We start from the raw sequence: 22948 nt of genomic DNA, 5'->3' as shown, positions 1-22948 counted from the left end.
GCAATGCCTCTATGGACCAGTCGGCACAGACAAAGAAAATCAAAATGGGTAATGTTTACTTGACCTTGACTGACGGTCATGGACTGGTCCTGAAAGGCATATCTTCTCTTGGTAAGTTGTCCAAAATTGGGCCTCAGTGTTTTTCCTCAAGAGGAAGGAGATGGTCAGGACATTTTCAATCTGAAAGTTGTAAATTCACAGTTGCGTTAGATCTGAACGGTCTGCTCAAATTTATCCAAACTAACCGGTCAGTCTGAACTCTCCTTCAGGCTCATAGAAAATGTCTGATCCCAAGATGTCTAATGGGGGGAGGAGCAGAAGGTCTGGGGAGACTTCTCCCCAGGTAATACCCACCACAAGCACATTGGGCAGTTCATTCACTTCACAGGTGTGCCTACAGTTCTCCAGACACTGGAAGTTCTGCACTGTCTGACAAGATCACTTGTGCCCCACACTTTGCTGCCACCACACCAGGTAAACTCACGCCAGCCCCAAGCTGTGAACAAACCGCAGTGCATTCTGATTCAAAAGTTTGTTTTAGAAATAAGTTACACATTTACATGGTAAATAAGTGAATTGGAGAGTAGCCTGATTGTGAATTAGTTTGGTTAAGTAAATTACCTCTCGCACTGTTTTGTGCATCCGCTCCTCCCTGTGTCCACACATTGTGCTAATACCACTGTACAGGGCCATGCATGCATCTCATATTGTGGATCAAGGACATAGTACAGAGGGGAGAAACGACATTACAGTTCACATGAATGTCAACTTCCATTGATTCAGAAAAGTCTCATCTGTACTCCTCTCCAAGGAACTCTGCAGGCTTTCGAGGCCAATTACCACAATGCAGTTGTAGGCGAACAATATTATTTACAGAAGCATTGCTGGTTCCAAATGGCAAAAGTGTACAGAAAGTGCGCAAAAACCTCAGGGATGGAAACATTCAGTGATTGCTTTGGATCCTCGTATTCTTCGAATGTGAACGATTTCTGCACTGTTGGACATCTCAGTTGCTCTGTTTTCCATTTACCGTCCCAATTGTGAGAGTAAATAAATGGTGGTAAAACAATACGTTTACTATCATAAAACCCGTCTCTTCAAAAAAAGACCTGCTTGCGACTGTCTGCTGAAGGACGTGGGAAACTAGGCGTATTCCATATTTTATCCAATCGGTTTTCTCGGATGTATGGCTCGCTAAAATATGTGACCAATGAGCTTCCTACGGCTCTCTGGGTGGGCGGGTTTTAAATTGTAGGGACCCCGGGTTTGGTTGCAAGAGCATTGTTGTAGTTAGCCCCTTAGCTAATTTCATCCGGGCAGCTTCCTCCTCGCTATTAAAAGTGCGCTTAGAACAACATCTTAATTTTAAGGCCAACGTGTCGTGTTTCAGTAACACCAACAAAGTACTCGTATGGAGTTGCTTAACCGTTTAACTTTAACTCCAGACTAGCCACTCAACTAACGTTCTAGCAAATGTGTTTGTCTATGCACCCCAGTCTAGCTAGCTAGCTAACTCAAGTGCCTAAATTCGCAGGAATGAACCATAAAAGTAAGAAGAGGATCAAAGAGGCGAAGCGGAGCGCCAGACCTGAGCTGAAGGACTCTTCAGACTGGACGAAACATGATTATTGCGAGACTTTCGATGTGTCACACCGCTCAGTGAAGGTAAACTGTCGGTAGCAAGTTATCCATGCTAGGTTAGTTAGCCATGTTAGCTCTTTCAACACGTTTCACCTTACAAAACCAGTGCGGATTGTCACGTAGGCTGTTGCTGCTGCACTTTCAGCGCACAGCGGTCTTCATTGGCGCAACTGTCAAATCGGTCAGTCTGGACTCAAACGCTATGCCACAGCCCATAAGGTTAATTATTGACCACATTGGATTGACGGTGTATAGTTAATTTTTTGTGAAATCGTGACATTGTTACATTTGTATTTCATTGAGGCTTACATGTGATTATTAGCCAGTCACCACCAACAGGTAGCCGGCCTACTGACCCATGTTCTCAGACCCAATAGACAGCTGATGATGGTATTTTGTCCACCTCGATCCACTGTTTATATTTTATAAGAAGACTGTAATTGTATTATGTCTGTAGGAATTATAGCCCTTGTCCTCAGAGATAAACAGGAAAGCCCATACCTTTTCCACAGTGTGTCCTGATTAAACACTGTTATATTGACACAATCACTACAACAATGTATGATTGATAATGCATTGATCTTAAAACCAACTTCATTGTTAACTGTATGTTTGAAATAAGCCCACTGGAGGGCATTTTCTTTGCTGCATGTGGGACACTGGGTTATTGCCAAGTGGTTCAGCAGGATATTTGTTATCACAAGAGTTAAGAAGGGCTGCTATGGGTTGCTAAGAATACCCATGACACTCGAAGCTTAGGTAGTTTCAAGAGTTGTCCTATATGTTAACAACTCATCTCAGCATTTTTGTTTCATTCCTTCTCTTTTGGGGTTGAGCTTCTGAACTTAACCTTAAGCTGACAAGGTATACATGTTGTTCTGTCTCTGAACAAGGCAGTTAACCCACTGTTCCTAGGCTGTCATTGAAAATGATAATTGGTTCTTAACTGACTTGCCTAGTAAAATACATTTAAAAAAGGTGACTTTCAGACCCGTCATTCCATGTAAAAGCAGAACAAAAATGCCCATGACCTTTTGTATTCCCTTTGCCCCTGATCAGACTATATCAAATGGTCTTCCTCCGAGTCTACTCCTTAATGTTCCAGTTGGTTGCATTGCATTCAAAAACAGTTGATCTTTTATTGTGATGCAGTTTTGTAAAACACTCAACCTCAATCTGTGAGACCAATACTAGGCCCAATGACTGGGAAGCATTAAGTCAGAAATGACTAGTGTTCCCTTTGAATTCAGTTCAATGTAATTATATTGGTACAAAGGTTATTGATTAAAGTAGTCGTACATTCATGAAATGTAGCCCTCAACCCTCTCTCTTTCACACACACAAACTGACATGAAATATGCGTCTCACAGGACAATGTTGAGCGTGTGGACACCCTGCGTCTCAGCGCAGAGGAGTTCATCCAGCGCTTCGAGAGGCCCTACAAACCTGTGGTGCTGCTCAACTGTCAGGACACCTGGCCCGCCCGCGAGAAGTGGACCATGGAGCGCCTCAAACGTAAGTACCGCAACCAGAAGTTCAAGTGTGGTGAGGACAACGACGGTTACTCTGTGAAGATGAAGATGAAGTACTACGTGGAGTACCTGGAGTCCACACAGGACGACAGCCCACTCTATATTTTCGACAGCAGCTACGGCGAGCACGCTAAGCGCCGTAAGCTGCTGGAGGACTACCAGGTGCCAGTTTACTTTAGGGACGACCTCTTCCAGTTCGCCGGGGAGAAGCGTCGTCCTCCTTACAGGTAAGAGCTATTCTCAGTAACATTGTTAACTAAAATAGCTGCAATATTATTGTATGTTCTGTGAAGTTGAACTAACTCTAGTAACACCTGTCCCTTTATTTTTCTGTCTTTTTTGTCAGATGGTTTGTAATGGGTCCTGCCCGCTCTGGCACTGGCATCCACATTGACCCGCTGGGTACGAGTGCCTGGAATGCCCTGGTGCAGGGGCACAAGCGCTGGTGCTTGTTCCCCACCCACACGCCCCGGGAGCTGATCAAGGTGACCCGGGATGACGGGGGCAACCAGCAGGACGAGGCCATCACCTGGTTTAACGTGGTGTACCCACGCACCCAGCAGCCAACCTGGCCTGCTGAGTTCAGACCCCTGGAGATTCTGCAGGGACCAGGGGAGACCGTGTTTGTCCCTGGTCAGTGGGCTACTGCTGCCATTTTATAGATGTTTGGTCTGTCTTTCACTTTGAATACTGTTTGACTGGAGAGAGTGAAGTAGTTTTAATCTTCAGCGTTGAATCATTTGTCAAGTTCAGTGAGTTAGGAAATATATTATATAAAAGTAGGGTAGAACATACAGTGAGTATGAGAGGTCTTTGATGAGAAGTGATATACCAATATTATGTGCTGTGTGTATATGTACATATACTTGTATATAAACAGTAACAGTAAAAAGTTTGGACACACCTCATTCAAGTTTTTCTTTATTTTAACTATTCTCTACATTGTAGAATAATAGTGAAGACTTCAAAACTATGACATAACACATATGGAATCATGTAGTAACCAAAAAAGTGTTAAACAAATCAAAATATATTTTATATTAGCCACCCTTTGCCTTGATGACAGCTTTGCACACTCTTGGCATTCTCTCAACCAGCTTCATGAGGTAGTCACTTGGAATGTATTTCAATTAACAAGTGTGTCTTGTTAAACATACATTTCTGGAATTTCTTTCCTTAATGTGTTTGAGCCAATCCTTTGTGTTGTGACAAGGTAGGGGTGGTATACTGAAGATAAAATAAAATAGGACAAATAAAGAAAAACCCTTGAATGAGTAGATGTATCCAAACTTTTGACTGGTACTGTATATATATGTGTGTGTGTGTGTGTGTGTATATGTATGCCATACACTCACCAGCCAGTTTATTAGATAAAGTACCGACCCCCTTTGCCTCCAGAACAGCCTGAATTCTTTGGAGCATGGATTCTACAAAATGTCAGAACATTTGTTGCTCAAGTGATATCAAGGGACCCTAACGTGTGGCAGGAAAACATTCCCCACACCAATACACCACTGCCACCAGCCTGTACCAGGCAGGATGGGTCCATGGCCTCATGCTGCTTACGCCAAATCCTGACTCTGCCATCAGCATGACGCAACAGGAGCTGGGATCCGTAGGACCAAACAATGATTTTCCAATTGTCTAGTGTTGGTGATCGCGTGCCCACTGCAGCAGCGTCGTCTTATTTTTAGCTGATAGAAGTGGAATCCTCTATGGTCGTCTGCTGCAATAGCCCATCCGTGACAAGGACCGACAAGTTGTGTGTTCTGAGATGCCGTTCACACCACTGTTGTACTGCGCCATTATTTGTCTGTTTGTGGCCAGCCTGTTAGCTTACATGATTCTTCACATTCTCCCTCGACCTCTCATCCATGAGAGAGGTCACAGGACTGCTGCTGACTGGATATTTTGTTTTTGTCGCACCATTCTCTGTAAATCCTAGACATTGTCGTGCGTGAAAAGCCCAGGAGGGTGGCAGTTTCTGAGATACTGGAACTGATGTGCCTGGTACCAATGATCATACCCAACTCAGTCGCTTAGGTCACTCGTTTTACTCATTCTAACGTTTAATCGAGCAGTAACTTGATGCCTCTCTGCCTGCTTTTTATTGTAAGCCACAGCCACATGACTCACTCTGTAGGAGCGATCCATTTTGTATGTAATAAACTGTCCGGTGATATGTAATGTATGTATTCACAGCTTTTCACTTTCACTATGCAGTTGGGCTATCCTAGCTATCCCGTTTCTGCTAGCTCTCTCCATGAATATCAACAAGAAGTGTAGCCACTCTACACTTTTGCCAAGTGTGTTTACAATCACACTTACTGTGGAGCTCAGTGATCAACATGGTTGCAGAGGTTAATCCAGTGTTACTGACCTACCCTAATACCCTGCACCCTCCTGCGTTAACTGACTAATAAAACAGGATTAAACTCAGTTTCCTTTGGATCTGGTCCAGATCTTGAACTTTTCCTGTTTACTCAAGTTGGAGACCAGAATATTAGGTCCTGATGGCTGAGAGAGTGTATGTGAGGGAGTGTGTTTGTTTCAAGAGCAGAACCCTGTTGGACAGGCTGTTCTGTCTCCTCTGAAGAGGTCCACCCATACCTTTACTATTTCTGTCTATCCACCCACCTCTTCCTCTACTCCATAAAGGTCTTGTAAACTAATGACTAAGATTTTCATCCAAATGTCCTCGGACAGAGTATGTTTTCTGCCATGTGAGAAGGTCAGATGGTGTATTATTGTACTTGGCCATTCTGTGGTTTGGTGATCCGAAACCTAATCCTGATCATCTCTGTTGCTTGTTCTCTAGGAGGCTGGTGGCATGTGGTTCTCAACATTGACACCACCATCGCTATCACTCAGAACTTTGCCAGCACCACCAACTTCCCGATCGTGTGGCATAAAACTGTGCGGGGCCGGCCCAAGCTATCGAGGAAGTGGTATCGGTAAGCACAGAACCCCAACAGCTGTAGGAACACCTCGTGAAAGAAGAAACTTTAAAAGATTTTGTCTGTCGGGAGGCTGTGGAATATGAGGAACAATTCTGCACACACTGGGTTTTGCATCAATGTTTATTTGGACCAATTACAATTTAGCAAGGGTGAACTTTCACCTGGCATCTTTAGAATTTTCGGATGGGAAGGGGTTAGTTTGGTCCATAGATGGCCGAGATGATTATAGAGGAGGGGATGTGAACCTCTAGGGCCTCAACTCGTTTTTTTCATTGTTTCCCTCTAGTCAGGGACTGATTTAGACCTGGGACACCAGGTGGGTGCAATTAATTATCAGGTAGAACAGAAAACCAACAGGCTCCGGACCTCGTAGGGTAAGAGTTGAATACATCTGGTCTATAGGATCTGCCCTGGTTCTGTCACTCTCACTAGGCCAAACATTTCACGACCACCCGCTCCCATCAAATCCAGTAGCTGGTCAGAGGGCAGCATTCATGTAAGATTTGGTTCTGGGCTTCCAAACTTATGGGAACCAATAAAAAGTGTGTTGGCAGGTTCTGTAAAGAATGGGTCCTGCCCGCTCTGGCACTGGCATCCACATTGAACCTCTGGGTACGAGTGCCTGGGATGTGTTGGTGCGAAGGCACAAGTTCTGATAAGGTCTCGTTGCTCCCACGAGACCTGGGAGCAACGAGGCCCAAAAGCCCCAGTCCATACATTGGGCAACATTTTCGTGGTCCAAAGGGTCACTGATTTGTGCAAAACTACTGCAAACTCATTTATAATCTGGCAGTGTAATTTAATTTGTAACTTCAACAATGTGCGTTATATTGTGTGATTATTTAACTAGAGTTTGATAACCAAGCAATGCATAAATAGTCGCCTCCTATAATGGACCTTGCTGAAGAGATGTTTCAAATTAAATCATACTACCAGATTTTTGCAAAAATGTCACCCATAGCTGCCTTTGTAGGTACCTCAATGGGAAAATACATTGTAGAAGAATGGCCTCTGATATTCCTTTACATGGTATTTAATGATAATGTTCTAATATATTTGCACCCAGATCCACTAACTTTCACAAGGAGGGTATTTATTTTCATACATAAAATCTCTCTTAGTATCCTGAAGCAAGAGAGGCCAGACATGGCTACCCTGGCAGACAAAGTGGACCTCCAGGAATCAACTGGCATCGCCTCGGACAGCTCCAGTGACTCTTCCTCCTCCTCTTCCTCCAGCTCCTCTGACTCAGACTCAGAGGTACATCCCGTTCCCTCAAAAAACACACATACAGTGTGACATTCACACATGGATATACAGTAGCCCCCTACTCTAGGGACCCCTGAGCTGGGTGTAAGATAGAGGCCAGCAGGCACCTGTTCACGTGCGGGCAGATGTCAAGGGGTCTGCCACACATGTGAAACGGCCACACATACTGTAAGCCACACACGTCCCATCACTCTGAAATGCTGTAATGCAAAGGTCCTGTCTCTCTCACTACTGCATGCAGGCAACAACATGCCATGATGTTACATTTAGAAGGCAGTCAGAGATGATGGAAGAAATTACAAAGACTTACAATGAGCATATATTACATATATATCCCTGCCTTACCACGCTCCTTCCTCTATAATGCCTTTCATGTTAAGGCTATATTGTTCCCTCTAAGTGGTCCTGAGAGATGTATCCAAGACCTTCCCCGCCTCTCTGGTTTGCCCCTCTCCCCTACAGGCTGAGTCGGGCTCGGAGGGGGATGCCATGTCTCACAGGCGGAAGAAGAGGAAGACGTGCAGTATGATATCCAACGGAGACAGCAGCACCAAGGACGACTGTGTCAGCAAAGAGCGCAGCTCCTCCCGGTGACCCCCTCGTTCCGCCCCGCCTCGCCAAAAGGCCACACCCAGGGGGACTCTCGCATGAAGAGCGGCCAATTTGTTTGTTTTCATTTGTGTGTCTCCAAAGGAGAGTCTGGTGGCCCTCTGTCAGTCTGTTGGATAGATAAGAGAGTCAACCTACCCCTAGGCTGTGATAAAGGAGATTCCCCCTGAGGCGTGGACCTGCTGGAGGTTTATCTGCCACCGCTCAGCTTCTAGTCAAACGTCAATCTATATTGCTGTTGCTTGTGGGGTGTGGGAAGAGCAGTATTTCAGTGCGAGGGAGGGGTGCTGACCTTTGGAGAGAGGTGGGCTGTTGCCTTGTACACCAGGTACTGGGTCTGAGGCAGGGAGCCTATCAGGCTGGCCTGTCTCCTCTACAGTGCCATGGTCTTATGTTGCTCAGTGGGGAAAAGTTTTCTATTCACAGTGAGATGATGGAAGAATGGATAGATAGGTGTGCTTTGGATTGACTTTACTTTGCAGTATATGGGATGTCAGTTGAGTTTTATCATGGCAGAGTTAACCATCTAGATATTAAAGGGTACTGTGAGTTTTGTAAGTTGATACTGAATGACAGGGTAAGGGTGGAGGGAGATGCTGCCTTCTTAGACTGCAAAAAAGCCACTGATTTCATATTTTTTATTTAACATTTCTGCTTTCATCCTCTGGGCTTCTTTTGCTAGTAACAGTTGAACTGGTATGCGTATGTCCTGCAATCAATACAGTTAATTCAGTTTCAGTTAATTAAATTAAATGGTTAGCAAATCAACAGGTCACCATCCAGTCAATACCATTTAACAGATCTAGAAAGCAATGAAAAGATTGCATTTCTCTTTCATATCATATTTATCTGCTGTTGGCATCTGTAATGCACATGTGTCTAGTGAAACAACAGCTTTTTCAAGACTTAGCCCAAGTCATCCAGCAACAACTGTAAATGCCAGGGGATCCCCACCTGACTTAGATTTAGCCGGTTCAGCTTGACATTCAAAAGCTTGACCTTTTAGGAGGAAATTTCTTATACTACACTCCCTTAGCTCTAGGTTGGGTAAGATGAATCACTCTCAGGTGCCACAAATGAATGTTGGGCTATCAACAACAAAATTCCACCCAAGAAACAACAATAATATTGCCTGGTTATGTCATGTTTCTATGACTTTAATTATTATTATATATATTTTTTAATTGAACCTTTATTTAGCTAGTTAAATCAGTTAAAAACAAATTCTTATTTACAATGACAGCCTACCCTGGCCAAACACGGACGACGCTGGGCCAATTGTGCGCCGCCTGGTTGGATCCGAACCAGGGACTGTAGTGATGCCTCTTGCACTGAGATGCAGTGCCTTAGACCGCTGCACCACTTGGGATTAATTTAATTACGTATGGGTAACTCACACAATTTTCAAAATGGTATGATAACAATTGTTATTGTTTCTCGTGTAAAAGTGTGCCCTTTGCTGCTATATTAATTAACATTTTTAAGATGAATGAAATCAAACTATTCAATTTATTTGACATTACACAGCTATACTGTACATCAGGGGTGTCCATTTTTCCGAAGAACGATCTCAAATGACATGCCTAAAACCAAATGGAAACTTTGTAGAAATTATAGTGGACATCAATTTATAGTCTCTAAACTCTGTCCAGCTTGTTAACAGTCATCGAAATGAAAGCTAGACAGTCGGGGAGCATAGAAAATTTGATGGATAGAGAACTATTTTTTACCAATTTTGACAGCAAGGAATATAACCAATAGAAGTGGACCTCAGTGAAGACAGAATGTGGCCCTTTGGGGCAAAATGAGTGTAACACCCCTGTTGTAGATATGCTGGTTTCCCAGACCCAGATCATGCCTATTCCTGGTCCAAAAAGCACTTTCAGAGAAATCTCTATCACGGTTGCCTTTTAGTCCAAGATTAGAATGAACCTCTTTCCACAAAAGGAGCCCTAGGTGTTTGATCTTGTGTTCTCATTCTGAGACCCCATTTTATATTCTCCATCACATACAGAAGGGGGCACCAATGCCAGAGTTCTCACACTAGCTTGGCACTAGTGTGTAGGTTACAGTCTAGAAGATACAGTTGTGTTGAAAGTAGAAATGAGGGCTGGCACAGCTGGCACATCTTGATCTTATTTATCTGTGTAGTACAGCTAAGGGGGTTTGTGAAATGTTGCAAATACATTTTATGTGAGGGGATAGGTAGATATTTTGGACAGACTAAATTCATGGTTCTTTCCATGTGGCTTCTAGGTTATGTGGCATATGCTGCTCTACAATGATTCAACTGCTTTGTATTTTGTTAGTGTAAATTCAAACAAAAGCAACTAGCTATTACATTACTGTTATTCAGCAAATACAAGTTAATGTCTTAAATGCAGATTCTGCTTGTATAACTTCGTTCTGTGGGGTTAACATGGAGTCAAGTGAATACTGTTTTTTTGTGCTTTAAAATGTGGCTTTGTCATCTAAAATGATTGAAAGTACTTTGAAATATGCGAATTGCTGTATGTCTGTGCAGTAGGTGTTTTCCACTGTCTTTAGACAAAAGTGCCTATAAGCACCAATTAATACTGTCATTGGTCTACAGATGAGAGGTTGTGTTGCTACTTGTGGTCAATGCGTCTGGTGTTTGCACTGTTTTTAACCCATTAGGTGCTCACCTCATGTCAAGCATTTAGCACTATTACGATCCCTGGGGTCGGTCACATAGTGCCTTGGATCCGGGGAATGGTGTAAACCAGGAGCCTACGTGGGTACATCTCAGTGGTCTAATGTGGCTTCCTTTGGTCAACCTCTTCCCTTCAGCCGCACTGATCCAAATCTACAGGACTGGAAAAAGGAAGCCCTCTATTAGGGTTCCGTCATATTGCTTTCACCTATCCCGTCGGTCCAGATCAGGCCTTCACCTATCTTGTCTGTCCAGATCAGGCCTTCACCTATCCTGTCTGTCCAGATCAGGCCTTCACCTATCCTGTCTGTCCAGATCAGGCCTTCACCTATCCTGTCTGTCCAGATCAGGCCTTCACCTATCCCGTCGGTCCAGATCAGGCCTTCACCTATCCTGTCGGTCCAGATCAGGCCTTCACCTATCCTGTCTGTCCAGATCAGGCCTTCACCTATCCTGTCTGTCCAGATCAGGCCTTCACCTATCCTGTCTGTCCAGATCAGGCCTTCACCTATCCTGTCTGTCCAGATCAGGCCTTCACCTATCCTGTCTGTCCAGATCAGGCCTTCACCTATCCTGTCTGTCCAGATCAGGCCTTCACCTATCCCGTCGGTCCAGATCAGGCCTTCACCTATCCTGTCTGTCCAGATCAGGCCTTCACCTATCCTGTCTGTCCAGATCAGGCCTTCACCTATCCTGTCTGTCCAGATCAGGCCTTCACCTATCCTGTCTGTCCAGATCAGGCCTTTCACCTATCCCGTCGGTCCAGATCAGGGCTTTCACCTATCCCGTCGGTCCAGATCAGGGTTTTCACCTATCCCGTCGGTCCAGATCAGGGTTTTCACCTATCCCGTTGGTCCAGATCAGGGCTTTCACCTATCCCGTTGGTCCAGATCAGGGCTTTCACCTATCCCGTTGGTCCAGATCAGGGTTTTCACCTATCCTGTCTGTCCAGATCAGGCTTTCACCTATCCCGTCGGTCCAGATCAGGGCTTTCACCTATCCCGTCGGTCCAGATCAGGGCTTTCACCTATCCCGTCGGTCCAGATCAGGGCTTTCACCTATCCCGTCGGTCCAGATCAGGGTTTTCACCTATCCCGTCGGTCCAGATCAGGGTTTTCACCTATCCCGTCGGTCCAGATCAGGGCTTTCACCTATCCCGTCGGTCCAGATCAGGGCTTTCACCTATCCCGTCGGTCCAGATCAGGGCTTTCACCTATCCCGTCGGTCCAGATCAGGGCTTTCACCTATCCCGTCTGTCCAGATCAGGGCTTTCACCTATCCCGTCTGTCCAGATCAGGGCTTTCACCTATCCCGTCTGTCCAGATCAGGGCTTTCACCTATCCCGTCTGTCCAGATCAGGGCTTTCACCTATCCCGTCGGTCCAGATCAGGGCTTTCACCTATCCCGTCGGTCCAGATCAGGGCTTTCACCTATCCCGTCGGTCCAGATCAGGGCTTTCACCTATCCCGTCGGTCCAGATCAGGGCTTTCACCTATCCCGTCGGTCCAGATCAGGGCAGATAAAGGAGAATGATGAGAAGAAGCCATTTTAAGATATTTAGATGTACACCCAGACATACCTTGACGCTAACCAGATCAAAGTTAATAAATTATTGATGGGTTAATAAATTATTTTTTCATGCAGCAACGTGCTAGTATGTTTCATTCTACATATCCATAGTTTCATCCCAATTTATCAGAATCCCTTTACAGATTGTTTATAGATTTCCAACTAAATCAATAAATTGTTCAACTAACTATCCAAAACCATTGGCCTGTCCTTACCTTAACCCCATATCAGTGGTGTTGCAGTTGTTAGTTTAATAGTTTTAGTATCTGTAAGATTACTAAACTGGTACCTGTGATGGTAGTTGCCAAAGCAAACTCTAGTGAATCATAAATACTGAGGAAGCAGTACGTCACTAGTATGGCTGGCTGGAATCTGCCTGTGATAGTGTCAAATTGGGCAGGGCATTTGGGAATGGGATATTCAGTGATCTGAGTACACACAGTTTGTTTTCATGGACATTGCGAACATCGTAAGGGTAATACAGTGCCTTCGGAAAGTATTCACACCCCTTGACCTTTTCCACATTTTGTTGTGTTACAGCCTGAATTCAAAATGGATTACATTTACATGTGTTTGTGACTGGCCTACACACAATACCCTGTAATATCAAAGTGGAATTATGTTTTCAAAATCTCTACAAATTAATTTAAAAAATGGAAAACTGAAATGTCTTGTCATTAAATATTCAGCCCCTTTTATTATGGCAACCCTTAATAAGTTCAGGAGGAAAAATGTGCTTATCAAGGCACACTATGTTGCGTGGACTAACTCTGTATGCAATAACAGTGACTACCGAATTCTGTAACCCACACAGATTCAAGACCAGGGAGGTTTTCCAATGCATTGCAAAGGACACTTATTGGTAGGTTGGGTCATTTTTTTAAATAAATAAAAATTAAAAAACACATTGAAAATCGCTTTGAGCAAGGTGAAGTTATTAATTACACTTTGGATGATGTATTAATACACCCAGTCAATACAAATATACTGTGCAGGCGTCCTTCCTAATTGAGTTGCCGGAGAAGAAGGAAACCGCTCAGGTATTTCGCCATGAGGCCAATCGTGACATTAAAACCCCCTAGAGTCTATTGACACACCGGTGTGTCAATCTAAGTAACATAATACAAAAATCCTTATCAAAATCTGTTTGGTTAAGCTAGAGATATGTTTTTTGCATGGGCTGCGTCTCAGTCCACTGCATCCGCCTTTGTGGCCTTTCCACATCTTCGGTTGAAAGTGTCAGAGCTACAGCTCAGTTCATCAGACCAGAAAACGTCTGTAGCATCTGAATGGTTTGGCCTACAACCAATGTTCCCTCTAATTGTTTTCGGCACTGAGCAAATTTCAGGTCTGCTGAGTACAAACTTGAACATTGTGAAAGTTCTGTGTAAACTTCCGGTGTGCGTTTACTGTGAACACTGAGTCTGTACCCACTTTAAGTGGATACAGTAGGCCTACCAGAGTGGCCTATCATAATGTAGGCCTACCAGAGTGGCCTATCATCAGAAACAATGGAGAAAATGCATCCCGTAACATTTGAACATGGAAATAGCTATCATTCAGGCTGCAGTAGCAGCCAATGTGTGGTGTTCATTGTAGGCCTATATTCCATGAGACTTGGAAAAAAAACATGCAGGGCTTGACATGAATTTCTTTAATGTCCTTCAGACAAGGAGGTGACTGAAAATGTTGTGTTTGATGCAAGGAACCACTTTACAAAATAAAATGCATTATTATTCCCATACTGTTATTACAAAGAACCAGTCAAATTATGCTACCCTCTGCCTTTTGGGTACTTATTCAAGCCTGTCTGAAAATACAACACTGCCCCTTTAAGACAAGAAAAAAGCTATTTACTTGACTCACTTTTCAAAGATGATTAGAAATGCACACGTGTTGTGTTCTTGTAGGAAGCAATCACTCCCCCATTGAAAATCATCTATAACTGGGCTAATAAGTCACTATCAATGGGTATGAACAAATGTGCACACGTGGTTACATGTAGCTCTCGATTAAATCTCAAAACAAGCACATCTACTCATGACCGCTCATGTGAATTATTTCTGCCACCCACATACAGGAAAACGGATCCAAATTAACATTATTATGTACTCCATCACTCATGTTATCTACTTGATTACATGTCCATGTGGGTTGTGTTATGTAGGTAAAACCTCTCGTTCTCTCAAACAGAACATAAGTTCTGTGAACATAAGTTCAATCATTAGAAACGACATGGACGAGACAGCCTACAGGGAGGAGGTGAGGGCTCTCGGAGTGATGTCAGGAGAATAACCTCAGACTCAACATCAACAAAACAAAGGAGATGATCGTGGACTTCAGGAAACAGTAGAGGGAGCACCCCCCTATCCACATCGATGGGACAGCAGTGGACAAGGTGGAAAGTTTTAAGTTCCTCGGCATACATATCACTGACAAACTGAAATGGTCCACCCATACAGACAGTGTGGTGAAGAAATTTGGCTTGTCACCTAAAACCCTCACAAACTTTTACAGATGCACAATTGAGAGCATCCTTTCGGGCTGTAACACCACCTGGTTCAGCAACTGCACTGCCCACAACCACAGGGCTCTCCAGAGGGTGGTACGGTCTGCACAATCCATCACTGGGGAGGTGGATATGAATAATACTCTGAGCAAAAGAGAATGTTTTGGGATTTTCACCCTCCAGAAATTATTCCTGAAAGGTCTTAATGGTGAAATGACCATGCATGTTATGTTGTAAATGTGAACATTAATTATTGCCATAACTTCAGATTACTCTGACATTTTTTCTTGCATTGTACCAAATGATTTATGAAAACTTACTTGTCCTCATTGTGGTTTTATAGGCTTGTATAATATGTTTTATGTAGAGACTTTATTAGAATAGTTATGAAATGCACATTGTTATATTTTGTAACACTTGCTTATTTTCCCCCGACTCCAACCCCATTTTATGCATTGGACCGATGTGGATGGAGCAATGTCTACATAAGGGTACAAATTGTAAACCCTCACAAAAGCTCTGATAAAGGCCTTGAGGCCGATACGTAAAGCTTAATTAATAAAGAGCAGTGATACTAGCAAGAGTGGTGTGCAGGTTTCTTCTTTTTTCTCACCTATCAGCTGGTTCATTCCTACAATGTGGTGACTTTTGAACCTCGTAACTTTTGAAAGAAAAAATGAAATGCAAGTATTCTATCAGAAAAGGGAAATATTTGACTATTCGAAAAAAAAAACATATTGGTCAAGCTCAGGCACATGTAAGGTGCATAATCCTAACAGGGTGGGAATTTGGAGCCTAAATTAGCCATAGCTCTTTGAGTGAGAAAGATTGAGCTAGCATAATTGTGACCACTTGAACAGGATTTTAACTTCTCTATCACACATTTTTTAACATTTAGAAATGTTGCTAAATTTCTCTGTAATTTAGCCCAACAGGGTGAAAATGTATGAGTGGGACATACAGACTAACATGAAATGTGGAAAAATATATAAAACTGAGTGTTTATATTCATTTAGCTTTGCACCATTGTTTTCCCACCAAAGACATGATGACACTTCCTGAATGTGGTGTCATTGTAGGAAGTTTTTTTTTCTTAAATGGAGAATTACAACAAATTAACAGGGTGGAAGGTAATATCAGGGACACAGAGAAAATATAAAATAATAATAAATACAATAATCATGAAGAAAACTTTATTGATAAGAGAGAATATAACTAGGACTATAAAATAATGGAGGAACATTTTTAAATATGTTATGGCTTATACTGTATTTTTTGTGGAACTTGATGAACAACACCTGGGGTCATGGCAAACACGCTTACCTCCACTGAAACAAAGTGTTCAAAATGCATCAAATTCTCTTTCAATACCCATATTTTTGTGTTTTTAAGGTAAAGGACACCTGACCTTATATTTAAAGCCTTGTGGAATCCACATTTTAAACTAAATAACAAGTATTATTTCCTAGGGACAGAAAAGGAAGGTAGTGCAATGTAGGAATGACCCAGCTAATACAATCATATGAAAATTGCTGTTCAAAACAACTGGAAACTCGGAACTCTTCGACTTCATTGAGTTCAAGACAACTGGGAAAAAACGTCTGAGAAAAATTGTTTTCCAGGTTCCAAGTTCTCTTGAAACCACCATTATAGCAAGCTGCTGCACGACAGCACAATCTATGACGTTGCACGCAAACATTGGTTGATGAATGCAACGTCTGAACAGGGGAACGCGACCGAAATTACGCTCAGCTTTATAGCCTGCGTTTGCACCAACAGGTTTATACGATTGTGTTTAGTGGAAGCGCGGTGAGATGATCTACAGTGCGCGCGGGACTACACTGACCTACACACCAGCTGGCATCTGCAACAAGAAGGATAATTTTGCATGTACACATACAAATACTATTTATTACATTTGCAGAAAACATAGCAATTGTCAAGTGAACCTTAAATAATTCTACCATCATGGAACTTGACGCGTCTATCATTCTCCCTGCGCTCTTCTTTACCATTCTTGCTGTTGTCTTGGCAGCCAAATTCATCCCCAAAAAACAACCAGAGGAGAAGAAGAAGAGGGTTAAAGTAGGCAACGGAGACGACATTCCACCTTCCAGAGCATTGGCACCAGCAGTAGCAATACTGGAAGTACCAAAAATGGAGATAGTACCAAAAGTGGAGGTACCCCCACAAGTGGTAGAAACTGAAGTTATACCCGAGCCAGTAACAGTTGCCCCAGTAGTTGAAGAGATCAATGTTGTAGAAGAAGAGACAGTTAAAGAGCCTGAAATGATCCCTGAGGTTCAGGTAAGATATTCTGTTTAGCTTCATTGACCTGTTGTGAATAGTACATCTGGGCATTGGTCATTATTTGACTAATTGGTTTGAAGATGATGAAGTGACTATTTGGCAACTCTCCAGAACTTCATGAACTGACTACAGCTTTTGTTGCATAGTATCTGGCCAGAAAACACTGCAATTACTCAACTTTTAAATTTAAGGTATTCGAAATCAATATCGTTTTAAATCCAATTTTGTGTAAAGTTGTGCCATTCACGCACTGCTTAAGCATGTCATTTGCAACATCAATGTATTTCTCTTGCAGGCTATTTCACATCAAATACGAATTCCAACAAAAGCTGTTGTCTCTTTTGATAATCTAACATGAAATGTGTTTATTCAGTTAATACATCCTTACATTTCATGCTGGATTTAAAATGAGGCCAGCTTGTATTGTCACAGAAGGGAAAATGACAAGGAAAAACCATCTGTGTCTCCAAGGCCGTTAATACAGTACTTGATTTATAATGCCCATTTAGCTAATGACTGTGTTATGTGCGTTCCAGAGCCAATGCTCTAAAGCGCACAATAAGCCGAACTGAATGTACCCTGTCTCCCAAGGGCACTCATCATTTTGACCCCCATACCTGCCCCCCATGTATACTATAGTGCAATTGACCTTTTCCATCACAGGCCTATATGAGCTTTAACCTGACACACACGTCACAGAGAATACATTGGAGACACCCTCTATGTTTGGTCCCAAACATACAGTATTTTCTATATTTAATGACCGTGAGGTCAAGAGTATTTGGACAGTGACACATGTTTTGTTGTTTAGGCTCTGTACTCCAGCACTTTGGATTTACAATGATACAATGTCAATGAGGTTAAAGTGCAGACAGTCATCTTTCATTTGAGGGTATTTTAATCCATATGGGGTAAACCGTTAAAAGATTACTGCACGTTTTGTACACAGTCTCCCCATTGTGGGGAACCAAAAGTATCTGGACATTGAAGTCATCAAAAGTTTAGTATTTGGTTCCATTTTTCTAGCAAAACAATAACTACATCAAGCTCGTGACACTACAAACTTGTTGGATGCATTTTCAGTTTGTTTTGTTTGTGTTTCAGATTATGTTGTGCCCAATTGAAATGACTGGTGAATTAATACTGAATGAATAATGTTTGTTACTTTCTCAGAGGCACAAAAATAATGCCCCAAGACATGCAAACCTCTCACCATTACCAATAACAAGGGAGGTTAGCATTTGTTTTGGAGGGCGGTATGATATTTATACCTCTGTAACTTTCTCACTCATTATTATTCATGATTAGTTCATGATTATGCGCAATCATGGGAGCATCCACATTAATGTAGAAGTGTTCAGAAACATATTATATTCTTATTTACAATAAATATGACTCCAAAATGACACAATACATTATTTACCATTAGTTTCTATTTTACAGCTTCTTCTGTAGTATTTATGTTTATGCTCCTCTTTGTTAGACTGACTTTATCACTATGTTAGTGGCACCATGCCATCTAATTTGGGGTGGTTTGTGTGTACATTACCACCTGCTGTGTATTTTGCCGCGCTCACATGCTCCACATGCTAGTTGGAACTCAGACATTTCGGACTTCCTAACTGGTTGAACGCGGCACGTGGATAACTACAACCAGTTAGCAAGTCGGACATTTCTGAGTTTCCTAGTTAGGGCTAGGATGTGAATGCAGCATTACTGTCTGAGCTGTACTATTATCTTTATTTTTTACAGTTGCATTTAAAGTGCACATTTAAGAGTGCTCTCTCTCTCTCTCTCCTCCCTCAAGGTGAAACAATCAATCAATCCAATTAATTTATAAAGCCCCTTTTATATCAGCAGATGTCACAAAGTGCTTATACAGAAACCCAGCCCATACAGCCTCCTCTGTTATGAGAGACATAACTTCTCTCCGTTGCCTGCTATATGGGACCCAGCCAAGTTGTGCTGCTGCAGCCCTGGGGCTGGGGGAGCTCACTGGCGAGTCTACATACAGTATGAATGGCATGGCACCTCGTGTGGCTGGCTTTCTGAGGGGCGAGATTAGAATAACATGTTGTCTGTTTTATCACCATTAGCGTTCACATTAATGATCTGGGGCTGGGCTCTCATTTACTACATTAGAAAACCACCATGTACTGCTCCGCTCTGCACAAATTTGAAGTCTAATATTATCTACAAAACGTGTGTGCATGTTTTACCGGTTTCACATCATTCATCTGGCCTCTCATCTACCAGGTTGGTAGCTAACCTGCACTACTCTACTCTGCAGAAATGTAATACAAACTACATATTTACATTTTAACTGGAGGTGTAGAGTTCTACAATCACTAAACCTTTGCTCTGCGACCAAGGCTACATCTTGGAGCTGTGGAATTTGGGGCTCCTTCCTGTGCTGCTTGCTTTGCTAAAAGTGTTCCCTTATCATTACCCCAACCCTCTCTCCTCCCCTCTCCTTCATTCCCTCTGTCTGCTCATGGTTCTCCTGTATGTCTGTGTGTGCTTAGCAGCAGAGGCATGCTCTGTGTCACGTCCATAGTTCCTTCTGTTTGAACTTCACATTTCTGTTCCTTAATCTTCTCTCACTATCACTCACCTGTGTTGTTTTGGGTGTGGGGGTCAGTGTAAGATGCTCAGAAATGTGTGTTACTGTCCCCCTTCTCAAACCCTATAGACTAGTATAGACCCTATAGAGCAGCCACTATAGAGCAGCCACTGACAAATGTAAAGAGAAACATTAAGATCAGAAGCCAACCCACAGTCATTCTTCCATATCCTCACTATACTCCATCAACAGTATTGAACAGTACTTTCTCGATCAAATGTTCAATTACACATTGCCAAGACAGAGTACTGAATATTCAGCAGTCTTTTTTAGCTTGTTATGGGTTGGGTCTGCAAACCTTTTGAACGGTACCCTACACCTATAGTAGTCTGTGAATATGCCACATGTTATCGTGGCCCCGTCAAAACCAGAAAGGAAACAATCTCCACTAAAGCCCATTATTACATACTCAAGCTGTAGCAGTGTTGGAACATTGTGTGTGTGCGCACACGTGTCATGGAGGAGCACACAGTATAACATACATACATGTACACAGACATGTCAGCCTATAGTGACCAATCAGGGGCCATGACTTATTAACTCCCAGTATCCAGGCCCTTTCAAGTCAATGTCTGCATTGTGTTCTGAGATTAAGACTTCCCCCTTCTCTCCTCAATGCTCCCCACTTAACTATCTGGTGATATATGCACTCTATAGATGTGTATATGTGTCAGGGTTGGCCTTAAGGTAGCAGAGATACTGTGGTATCCTTCTGGCTGAGATTGATGAGCAGTAAAACAACATTCTTGTTTTACATGTTCCAATGGCTGCTACACTCTACACCCTGCCCCCATACCCATTCTTTCTTGTTCTACAGTCAGAAAGAGTTAAGCTAGCGTTCTCTGCCTCAGGCTTGAATGTAATCATGTTAATCAAGTGTTGTATTTGCTCGCCTCTTTTAGCGATACATCTTCCATTAATTACTGTATCAGGGAGGAACAACACAAATGTTGATTGTGTCTTTTCACAAGTGTGACTTTTTTGCTTTATTTATATAAACATGTAAAATACTCAAGAAGTTGTTTACAAACCCAAAATGAGTTGCAGATGTTTTTTTCTCTCTGCACCTTCCATTCTAACCTCTTCCATCGTGCTGAAACACACTATAAATGGGAATGTGTCTGGTCCTGCTCGCTAACTCACTGCTCACGCTGGAGAAGGCAGAGATACACAGGCAACAGCTGGAGCCAGCTGTTCTTTAGTCAGATGCAACATGGAGGACACTGTAGTTTGCTGTAGTTTGCTGTCGAAGGCTGTTAACGTGTTTTGTTGCAGGCAAAACATTCTTAGTATATAAGGGCCAATGTATGGTACTCTTTGAGTGCTCATTGGGTAAATCCAATGTTTGTCAGTTGTTGTCCCATGAGGGCAGTTCATAAGTAAATCTTAGTTATGTGTATAGTACACAGACTATAAGAGGAGACTAGGGAGTGTTTCTCAGAACATTCCTCAGCTCTCTGCTCTCTTGTGTGTTCGTCAGACTCCTAACAGTAGCCTGTGATGGAATCTGCAGGGCTGCTTACTCATTGGTCAAGCTCTCCACTGACCTACCTGTCTTGGTATTTCCCCTTGTTTCTCTGCCTACCTACCTCTGCATGCACGCTGGAGCTACAGTCTGCTCTGGGCAGACTGTTGTCCTTCCCTTTCCCAGCTGGACTTCACAACCAGATCCAGACAGGCACCCATCCCCATGAGAAGACAATGCCATGGCTTCAAATCACATTACAACTGCTAATTCCCCTCTGTAACATGAGCATTGGCCCATGACAAGAAGTTGGCAGTTGGCACTGACACTGTAGTGGGCACTGACTCCCTCTCTCCCCAGCTTGACTCACCATAGAGCTGAAACCCTGGTGTCTTTTCTGGCCATGTTGGGCCCTGCGCTGTGCACTAGACAAGTCAACACAGAGGAATGGAGGAGGTCTGCCCAGTGCCGGAGTGAGAGGGGGAGAGAGGAAGCAGTAGGGAGTCATTTCCATTCTTAAAAGGTTAGCCAATCCCCCAGTGAAAAGCTAAGAAACAGCAGCTCTTTGTAAATTCATTGGCCAGGCCTGCACAGGCCTCTTGGCAGGTAGTTCCTCTTAAAAGCTACTGTCAACTGCAGTGCTGTATACTGTATGTCTAAACAGTACAGTACATGCTTTCTATACAGTGTTGGTCATGGTGGGTTGAGCTGTTTCCTATAGAAGTGTTGCTGCTCTGGCTCTGAGTATTGTTCTGCCAAAACAACAGATAAACTGTATCATGTGATTCACTCTTTTGATTGCCGTCATGTGGCCTCAATCATTGAGGATGTTCTTACTTAATAAAAGTCAGCTGTTTCGGATAACAGAACAAGGGCTAAACTATTGTATAATTTTAGTAATAATAAAACATATTCCAAGTCAATAATTATTCGTGAGAATCAACATTTGGACTCAATTCAGAGCCAATGACATGCTGAAATGAAACCTCACCCACGGTCTCCAGTCCAGTGGTGATGTCATCGATGGCACAATGGAGTAGGATCTCATTCCTGCAGGCCACCACAGCACACTGTGACCATTGACTGCCAGGACACAAAGCTGTATGTGTTTGCCTGTTAACAACACCTCTATTAGCAACACCCTATGGCTAGCTCTGCACTTGAGAGTTCTGAACACTAATTGGCTTCATGCTACCCCTCTGGATGTTCCTCTCTGTATAGCTCCACACACTGTCGAGGTATGTCTGTCGTTGTTTCATTCATTGGTAATATCAGCCACCGATAAGGCAGTGGCTTTGGGGGAACAATGTGTCTGTGTGTATGCAGAGACACAGAGCAGGGGTGGGAGGTTGCTGAGACAACAGGGCACTGTTCCACCCCAGATGCCTTGGCCCATTGCCCTGAGCCTCTTTTCAGGGGATAGTCTGATGGACAGCAACAACATGACAGACAGCCTGGTACCCCCTGGTCATCTCAATGGAGGAAGAGAAGAGAACTGGCATGGACAATGTAAAGGAGAGGGTACAATACACCCAAGGGGCTTCAGCTGAATTCTCAGCTGATGCAGTCTTGATGTGGACAGTAAATACACAAAGTTCATCCCGCTACATCAGAGGTGTGGTATCAACACCACCCTTGCCCACCACCCACTCAAGGGGCACGGTAGCACTATAAGTTCCCTGGGGGCGGCTAGAATTTCACTTGGCGGGCCAAGGGCCCTACCCCAACAACTCTTAAGAGGTTCTCCAGTGAGACCAATGCAGTTTATCACCCTTCTGTTTATTGTT

The 22948-nt window shown here is 43.1% G+C and overlaps 3 protein-coding genes across 10 annotated transcripts in view; all 3 read left to right on the top strand.

Annotated features, from left to right (window-relative positions):
- Positions 1-1303: 1303 nt before the first annotated feature.
- On the top strand, positions 1304-8779 carry LOC118384701 (bifunctional arginine demethylase and lysyl-hydroxylase JMJD6-like). The gene is made up of 6 exons (XM_035771442.2): positions 1304-1665; positions 3012-3400; positions 3520-3806; positions 5992-6127; positions 7255-7393; positions 7865-8779. Exons 1-6 carry the CDS (start codon positions 1537-1539, stop codon positions 7994-7996), a joined length of 1212 nt encoding a protein of 403 aa, XP_035627335.1. The 5' UTR covers positions 1304-1536; the 3' UTR covers positions 7997-8779.
- Positions 8780-9063: 284 nt separating this feature from the next.
- LOC127929940 (uncharacterized) lies at positions 9064-12328 on the top strand. Its single transcript, XM_052518316.1, has 4 exons — positions 9064-9078; positions 10872-11073; positions 11254-11620; positions 11713-12328. The coding sequence occupies exons 1-4, from the start codon at positions 9064-9066 to the stop codon at positions 12206-12208; spliced, it is 1080 nt and encodes a 359-aa protein (XP_052374276.1). The 3' UTR covers positions 12209-12328.
- A 4170-nt stretch (positions 12329-16498) lies between these two features.
- Positions 16499-22948, top strand: part of LOC118384700 (E3 ubiquitin-protein ligase RNF12-B-like) — a 28462-nt gene continuing 22012 nt past the window's right edge. For 3 of the 8 annotated variants that reach the window (XR_004825875.2, XR_004825874.2, XM_052519060.1), the window contains exon 1: positions 16502-17070. Coding sequence is in view for 6 of the 8 variants with exons in the window: in XM_052519060.1 (XP_052375020.1) it covers positions 16732-17070 (339 nt within the window). In the remaining 2 variants the exon portion in view is untranslated. Of the gene's footprint in view, positions 17071-22948 lie in introns of all 8 variants that reach the window. The other 5 variants (XM_035771441.2, XM_052519059.1, XM_052519058.1 and 2 more) reach the window with 3 other exon arrangements.

The sequence above is a fragment of the Oncorhynchus keta genome, chromosome 5 (genome assembly GCF_023373465.1).
Source record: "Oncorhynchus keta strain PuntledgeMale-10-30-2019 chromosome 5, Oket_V2, whole genome shotgun sequence".
NCBI lineage: Eukaryota > Metazoa > Chordata > Actinopteri > Salmoniformes > Salmonidae > Oncorhynchus > Oncorhynchus keta.
The sequence above is the reverse complement of the archived record's forward strand: the minus strand, read 5'-3'. Positions and strand labels throughout refer to the sequence as shown.